The sequence below is a fragment of the Anarrhichthys ocellatus genome, unplaced genomic scaffold, assembly GCF_004355925.1.
Source record: "Anarrhichthys ocellatus isolate YVR2014 unplaced genomic scaffold, GSC_Weel_1.0 scaffold7, whole genome shotgun sequence".
In the NCBI taxonomy this organism is placed as follows: Eukaryota; Metazoa; Chordata; class Actinopteri; order Perciformes; family Anarhichadidae; genus Anarrhichthys; species Anarrhichthys ocellatus.
This window is the reverse complement of record NW_022280037.1, coordinates 8,278,300-8,286,606: the sequence shown is the minus strand read 5'-3', so window position 1 is coordinate 8,286,606 and position 8,307 is coordinate 8,278,300. Positions and strand designations below refer to the sequence as shown.

The 8,307-nt window shown below is 43.6% G+C and overlaps 1 protein-coding gene across 1 annotated transcript in view; it reads right to left on the bottom strand.

Annotated features, from left to right (window-relative positions):
* Positions 1-8,307, bottom strand: part of pcnt (pericentrin) — a 32,921-nt gene that overhangs the window by 14,065 nt on the left and 10,549 nt on the right. Inside the window, exons 16-34 of the mRNA XM_031847994.1 lie at positions 8,030-8,141; positions 7,661-7,787; positions 7,323-7,442; positions 7,164-7,242; positions 6,971-7,075; positions 6,584-6,695; positions 6,434-6,474; positions 6,209-6,343; positions 5,874-6,102; positions 5,645-5,795; positions 4,901-5,354; positions 4,614-4,811; positions 4,431-4,502; positions 3,740-3,844; positions 3,280-3,432; positions 2,425-2,571; positions 844-1,004; positions 435-607; positions 130-311 (exon numbers count right to left, since the gene is read on the bottom strand). Of these exons, the coding sequence (XP_031703854.1) occupies positions 130-311; positions 435-607; positions 844-1,004; positions 2,425-2,571; positions 3,280-3,432; positions 3,740-3,844; positions 4,431-4,502; positions 4,614-4,811; positions 4,901-5,354; positions 5,645-5,795; positions 5,874-6,102; positions 6,209-6,343; positions 6,434-6,474; positions 6,584-6,695; positions 6,971-7,075; positions 7,164-7,242; positions 7,323-7,442; positions 7,661-7,787; positions 8,030-8,141 (2,856 nt within the window). The remainder of the gene's footprint in view (positions 1-129; positions 312-434; positions 608-843; positions 1,005-2,424; positions 2,572-3,279; positions 3,433-3,739; positions 3,845-4,430; positions 4,503-4,613; positions 4,812-4,900; positions 5,355-5,644; positions 5,796-5,873; positions 6,103-6,208; positions 6,344-6,433; positions 6,475-6,583; positions 6,696-6,970; positions 7,076-7,163; positions 7,243-7,322; positions 7,443-7,660; positions 7,788-8,029; positions 8,142-8,307) is intronic.

The window sequence follows — 8,307 nt, the reverse complement described above, 5'->3', positions numbered from 1 at the left end:
ATTTCAGTGGCGGACGTGTCTTCAGAAGACATGGAGATGACCCAGCTGCTCTGTGAGGGGGGGGGGGTTGGGGGGGGGCAGGGCGGGCGGGGGGGGCGCGGTTTGTGTGGAGCTCTCTGCATCCTTTACCTGCGCGTTGGCTTGGTTGAGCAGCTCCAGTAGTGTTTCGACTGTGTGACGCAGTCGGCTGCAGGCGTTCAGAGCAGCTTCTTCTCCCCCAGGACTGATCTGAGTATCTGAAACCAGCAGGCTCTCACAGAGCAGCTGGGTCAGCTCCATGTCTTCTGAAGACACGTCCGCCACTGAAATACCTACGAAATGAATAAGTCAAAAGTAATCATTGCCCCTTGGTGTCTGAAGAACTGAATGTTTATGTATATCTGTATCTCTAACAAAAACTAGAGCATAAGATAAAGCATAGAATGCCAACAAACCGGATTCTTGTGCATCTTTGTTCCCCGTTAAGCTCCTCTGACGGGTCGCCTGCTCAGATGTTTGGGCTCTGGCACTGATCTTTTGTCCAATCAGGTCTTCTGTTGTAATGGTGCTGCTAATCATCTCAATCAGCACCTTCCTCAGTTTTTCATTGACCTTGTGCAGTTTACATCTGGGAAAGCACAAGCGACACATGTGCAAACTAATTACTTTCTACATTTAACACACCGGCATCTGGATGTTTCCAATAAAGTCAAAACAGATTCTCACCTTAATACAATTTTAAGTAAAAAAAAAAAAAAAAAAAAAACTAATATTAACTGATAGCTGGTGTTCTCACCATTAAGTATACAATTCACCCAGCTGTAAATGCTACAAACACGGAACAATGTCCACAACACCACTTACCTTTCCTCTTTAGCAGTCTGCAAGTCACTAGTGAGCATGTTCAGAAGGTTGCCTCCCTCTTGACTCTCTCGCTCCCTTCGTTGGAGGAGAGTGTCCAGAGTCTCCATCTCCGAGCGCTTCCCTTCTAACTCCCCCTGCAGACAGCCAACTTCTGCTCGCAGCTGGAAACGGGGACAGAGCTAGCAGTTAATTCTACCAACACTTAACACACACACCTATTACCTGCACCTCTCCCACCTGTGCTATGACTTGTTAAAGACATCCACGTGAGCCAGAGACAATAACCAGCACCAAAATCACATCCGCTATGAGACACAAAACACACTCCTTCTCCGTTAAAACCAGCCTATAGCCCGCCCGCCCGCCCATCCATCCGCCCGCCCATCCATCCATCCATCCATCCATACATCCATACATACATCCATACATCCATACATACATACTGGCTGTGATCATCAGGCATTGTTGGCAGACGTACTCTGGTTAATCTCCACGTCAGTGTCTGCTTGAGGCACAACTTCTGCACGTTCTCCCAGTTTTCTTCCAGGTCTCTGAAGCTCAGTTCATCTCACCTTTCGTTCCTCGACCGCTTCATTCGCTCCCTCTCCTCTCACCAAGTCTTCTTCCCCCTCTTGTTCCCTCTCCTCTCACCACGTCTTCTTCCCCCTCTTGTTCCCTCTCCTCTCACCACGTCTTCTTCCCTCTCTTGTTCCCTCTCCCACAAACACTTCTCATGCAGCCACCTGCCTCAACAAAACAATGTTGTTTCCCTGACAACAGCACCCTCCCAACCCCTCTTAAGCTTCTCTTTGCTAATCTAACCTCATGGGGGGGGGGGAGGTAATATCTCACTATCGAGAGCCAAGCCAGGAAGGTGCCATGGAAACGGATGCACACACACACGCCACATTGCTGATTGTGCCAACAAGATCTAATATGGATTCACAGAGTTAGGAGACGTGTAGGTAAGTACGAGACTGCAGAAATCACACATTGATTTATGAAGTCAGTCCCGATAAAGCCATAAACTGTCTTTTGGAAAAATACACGTAGGCTTTATTGAGTATAACGATTAGTAACCAAAGAGATGGTAAACAGTTTAAAGTTCCAGTATTCCAATGATTAATCGATTACCCAACTAGTCGTTTCAGTTCTACTGCGTGCTTCAACCAAGAGAGCAGGACCACGAATCACACCAGATTAGAGTTTCATCGATACGACAATCTATTTTTTTTTTTTTTAAAAGACGTAATCTCATGCAAAGAAAAACTACCCTATGGATGCCTTAGCGCATTATTCTCTCTTCACTCAATTCCCAGGCTGTCTTTATTGTATTTACAGTTTCTAATTCCCTATAACTTCTAATGCACCAATTATTTTCATTCATTTCATCCTTTGAGCCTCAACACCCATGATGCAACACATTCTTCTCAGGCCTGTCCAATCTTGTCCCCCAGCAAAGTGAAGCTGCTGGTGCCAGTTTATTTATTTCATTTTTATTTGCACAAAGAATCGTAAAACCTATAAAACCACTAGACTGGGTAGGTAATGTATGCATGTGTGTGTGTGTGCGTCAGGTACCTGGGCCACCACAGCATCCAGTTGCTGCAGCTGGATAGTGAGCTGACTCATTTTGCCCGTGTAGCTCTGCTCCTTCTCCTCCTGTTCAGAAGTGACGCTCCGCTTCAGGTCCTCAAGCTCCGCCTCCTTCTGCTCTTCAAATTCCGTCTTCAAACAAAAAGCAGTGATGTTGGTACATCAATTAAAAGATGCAGATCACCATCCTAAAAAGCTGCAGTACAGTGTTGGCTCATTTATTCCTCAGCTAAAAGAGATCTCCGGCCATGTCTCACTGGCTGACTACTGGCTTGCACATTTCAGATGGTCAAATGCCAAATGCCTGAAAAAAAAAAAAAAAAAAAAAAAAAAAAAAAAAAAAAGTACCTTCAGCCTTAAAACCTTCTGCATCCGAGGATAAAAAGCTTAGATCCATCCCATTTAGCCACTGTAGATGGCAGTAACACAAACACACCCACAGCCCAGGACAGATTCAGAGAGACAGATGGACAAGAACACTTCTACATATATGATGATGGAGGGATTATGTGGAAACTGGGTTTGAATAAAGCTCCAGTGGGACAGAGTCCGACCAAGAGCTATGCCTAGGAATGAACTGGTGCAGCTGGAGCTTAGAGAGGGCAGTGCCACAGCATGCGCGCACACACACACACACACACACACACAGCTCTCAATAATCCAGCGATATTACATAATGTTGTTTTAAACAGGCACTCAAAGTCAAATAACTCCACAACAAAGATCATATTTTCCACAAAAAAAAAAGGATGATTATATGTAAGCAACATGGCTGCCTAATAGATGTTCAAATACTGAAGCACTTAAGCTATCCACACTGTCATCTTTTTCCTCTTTTACCTTCAGTTGATTAATCGTGTCCTGCAGTCTCTCCTCTGATTGGACTTTGAGGAGCTCCACCTCCTCTAGGAAGTGCTGACGTTGCCTTAATGACTCCTCTTCCAGCTCCCTGCGACATGCCTCCAATTCCCGCGCAGAGACGGCCCTCAACTCCTGGAGCAGCCACATGTCATGGGTTTGTTTAATACCACAATATGCAGTTGGGTCAAATGTTCAGATTCAGAGTGCATCTCAGAAAAAAACAAAACAAATAAATACTCTTTGCCTCACACAAAGACACCATTATGAAAGATGGAGAATAATTCAGTGTAATCCCTTCTCTAATGGGCTGTAAGAGCCACAGAGACGAGGCTACTCGCCAGGCAGAGCACTGGATGTCAACTCACGCTGTAAAAAAATACAAATTCAAACACACACACAAAGGTAGCGTGATGCTCCCTCATGCTCGACACACACACACCTGGAGCTGGAGCTGTTGCTGTGCAATGAGTTGCTCTTTCTCAGCAGTGTAGGTATGCGAGAGCTCCTGAAGAGCAGTGCTGTGTTGTTGCTCCACTTCCAAAACCTGAGATAAGTGTACAGGATGCAAAGACGCATCAAATCTTGCTGAACATCAAAACAACACGAAAGGAGTAGGATTGAAAAAAGTCAACATTTACCATAGGAAAGGAAATGATCAAGGAATCGAACAGGTTATCTCTAAAATTCAGTTTCAAAAGCTTTCGGGAAGATTGATTTATTAGACTAATTAACGCCAGCTCAGGGGTTTGCAATATCACATATGAGCTGTCATTTTTTGTGATGTCATTTCACGTTGCATTACCAATTTACCTAATTATATATACACGTTTCTAAAACCAATTTAAAAACTATTTATAGATACAATAACCAGGAGGAGGTTTGATAAATCCAGTGGATCAAATACCTAATTTAAGATACTTTATTACAATGCTGCAAAAATCCGAATAAGACATTGAATGTTTGAATCAGTTCAAATAAAACTAAATTATCAATATTTCCTATTTATATCAGCATGGCAACTTCAAACTAATGAGCCATTTTCATCAGTGTCCTCATGGGAAGATAATTAAAATGTGGGCTTTTAAAGAGATTAGAAAACAAAGGTAGTGTCGGGACGATTGGGTAAATACCTGCTTCTTAAGAGTCTCCAGAGCTTTGCAGTGTTCTGTATCTAAGGCCTCTTTTTGAGCAGCCAGCTCAGTCTGGAAGAACAAATTGTGAAAAATAATAACATTTTTAGATCTGTATTTCTGCTTATTGACCGATAATCTGACTGATGCCTGTTATACCACCACCCAATCTTTCCTTCTCACCTTGTGAATGTGGCTGAGCTCTGCTGCCATGGCAGTAAACTTCTCCATGTGCACATGAGCCAGCTCTTTCCTCAGTTCCTCTCTGACAGACAGCTGCTCTGCTCCATGGCGCTCCATTATCTGCTTATGTTGGGACTTCTGGAGAGTCATGTCTTGACGATGTCTCTCTTCAAGTTGCACCATTTCATCACGCAGCATCTGTGATTTGAAAAAGAAAAACAATGGCAATCAAAAGTACTTTTGAAACCTAAAACAACAACGGCCACATTGTATTTCTGTGTCCTTACTTGCACTTCCTTCAGGTACGTGGCCTCCAAAGTGTCCATATTACCCAGCATCCTCTTTTCCAGTTCATCCCTCTCTTCCTGGTGTTTGCGAGTCAACTCGGCTTCTAAAGCCTCGAGCTGAGCCTCACTGGTTTCCTGAAAAACGGCCTCCAGACTTTCAAGATCAGCCTTTCGTTTGGAATCGAGGGCTGCTTCTAAGGCGACAAGCTCCGCTTTGTGTTTGGATTCAAGTTCAGCGGCAGTAGCTGTAAGCCGATCTCTGTGACTGGCACCAAGTGATTCTTGTTGTGTTTTGTGTTTGGCATCGAGTGCGTGCTTCTCTTGGGAGTGTTTGTTCAGAAGTGTTTCTCTCTCGTGTTCCAGTTCAGTTTGATGTTTTTTCTGTAGCTCTGCCAGAGAGATTTCAGATTTTTGGGCCAAATTCTGTTCCAATGCTGCTTTTTCCTCTTGGAACCTGAACACACAAAAAAAATAAAATAAAAAGACCACAAATCATTCAATATAAAGCATTTTCAAGGGTCATGGAGATGAAACTTGAAGGTGATTTTATTGTGATTTCAGGAAAAACACACCAGTCCACAGTGACTTGGTGCAGAACATTCACTTTTCAGACCATAATAGCAGCACTGTCGCTGAAATGTTGGATATTCTTTTCCTCAAATACAAACATGACTTGTGTGTAGGAGTCCATTGACCTCCAGCTACAATCAAGACTTCAGGATCTTGAGCCTCCATAGAGCTCACCTGTCTTGTGCTTGGCGTAGCCGCTCTTCCCCTTGCTCCTGGAGGAGAGCAGTAAGCTCCTTGAGTTCTGCAGCTATGCAGCTCTTTTCCCTTTGTAGCTCACCGTCATACTGGGCCTCCATTCTCTGACGCACCATCAGGACCTGTGGGCCTAAAAGACAAAACACACCCATGTTAGAAGCTAGAGAGTCAACTGAAAACCCACATGGGTCTTATAAAATGATCTTACTCTCATCATTGTCCAGTGCGGCCTGTAGAGACTTTAGCTTCTCCTTCTCCTCGTGAAGTGCTTTTTCAAGGCGTGACATCTCCTTCGCCGTCTCTCTGTGAAGGTTTGACTGAAGAGCAGAGAGCTCAGCGTCGTGCTCCTCGTGGAGCTCTTCTCTCAGCCTCTTCATCTCGTCCTGAACATGCACCCTCTCCCGTTTCAGAGCTTCCTCAGCAAACTCCTGTTTCAGCTGCAGGAGTTGACAGGAACGTATACATAAGTAACACATGTCCTTCTATATAGCCGTCAGTATATTTGCACCTTTCTAGAATGCAGTGTTGTATACAAGTGCGTACCTTTTGTGTGTTCCTTTGCATTTCTGCATCCTGTTGCTTACTCAAGGCAGACAGTCTGTTCTCCAGTGTGTGGATGATGGTCAGCCTGGTCTGCAGCTCCTCAGTGTGACACCACATCCTCTGTTCTACCTCCGACTAAATAAAAGCAACACAAACTTGCATTATATAGACCATTATATGTAATTTATTGTAAAGATTATCTGATCGTCTTTCCTCAAATCTCACCTCAACCTGCTGTTCTGCCTCTGAACGAACTCTGGTAAGCTCTGCGACAAGAACATTTGAGGAGTCGTTACTTAACTGTCGAAACTTCTCAATACCATGCTTGTATTGTTTGTAAAATTGTGTGCGTGCGTGTTTGAGAGAGTGAAGTACCTTGTAAATGACGGTCAGAAAGTTTGGCACTAATTTGCTCTAGCTCCAGGGCATGACGAGTCATCTTCTCCTGCAGCTCCTCATAGTACTGGTCAGTGACGTCTGAGCGCACCTAATGCATGAGTAATAATGTAAAAACAAGTAAGTGAGAGAGTAAAAGGGCCAGTGTAATCCAACAGAACTGCTTGTCGGACATTTTTGGCAACTATTTCTGTTATGTAATAAAACTAAATGCACAAAAACATCCCATATTCAAACAATATTGAAAACTATGACAACGTTTCCCTTTCCCTTCAACGGGGAGCATTTGTGTGCCAAGAGCCTCTCACATATGAGGTTTGTATTCTGTTTTTGTGTAAATAGAGGCGTTAAAGTTTGAAGTCTGACCTGTCGCAGCTCTTCCTTAAAGGAAAGAGCCATAGAAGATTCTAGATTGGCAAGCTCCATTGTGTGTTTCTCCACCAGCTGAAGGCGCAAACAATCGAGCGCTTCCTGAGTGAGAAATAACATGACACCTCGTGATCAAGAAACAAATGCAGCCAAAATTGTGCAGAAAAATTAAAACTTAGTATGTACATACCTTGTGTTTCTCCAGTTTGAGGCCAGTATCGGAGAGCACATGATCTTTTTCCTCTTCAGCTTTGCCTTGAGATATGAAACTGAAACCACAATGTACCATTATTAAAAGAATTGAATCCAAGTTTGTAGTCCATGCATCTGGTATTATATACTGATCTACCTGTCATCTGCTGTTTTAAGCACGGACTCTTCCAAGGCACTTTCCACCAGCCTCAGCTGAAGCAAAGCAATTTCTTCTCTGTAGCTCTCCTCTGTTGCCTGCATTCTCTGCTCAAAGTACCTAAAGGAGGATGAAGGTAAAGCATGTATGACTGGCATGGGGTAATTGACAAATGTTGTAGACTGTGGCCAAAACGCAAACCACAAAAAGGATAAACCACCACAGTTTTAATATCAGTTTCTATTCTAAAGCATCACATTTCAAACCTGGACAGGCAGGTAGGCAATGATGCATCCAGACTGTGTGTGTGTGTGTGTCTCTCCTTTGTGCTCTCATACCTCCTCAGGCTTTCCAGCTCAGCCTCATTCTGCTCTTTGATTTCCCGTTTCTGTTCATTAAACTCAGTCTTCAGGCGCTCAATGTCATCGACACGAGATGAACGAGCGAGCAGCTGCTCCTTCAGCTCTGCGAGGAAATAAGGTTAGACAACAAAGAAAAAGGTAAGAGCACACAGTAACTGGAATTAAGTTAAATTTTCATCTGTGTGTCATATCACATTACAGACAAAAGCCATTGTTATTAATGCAACATGTTTTATACTCCTTGTTCATGGAACATTTTGAATATCTTAACTGCAAGTATTTAAAGACATGTAGTAGATTAAAATACAGCACTGTCAAGCAGATGTCAAGCTGCGTCAATCTCACCTCCCAACTCCTGGCGACTGGTCCTCATGCTCTCCAGCTGGGTCCACAGCTGACCTACTTCTTGTTCCGACCTCTCTTTTAGCGAGGTCTTCTCCTCTTGAAGGCGCGAAACCTAGTTTACAGAGAGGAATCGTTGTTACAAGCTGCGTTTCGCTTCAATTATCAAGTGCAAGATGAATATATCAAGATGGCGACAGCAGAAACCACGGATCAGTCGTGTTGTTTAAATGTTCGCTACCTCAGAATTTATTCGGCAAAACCATTTATATAAACCATTT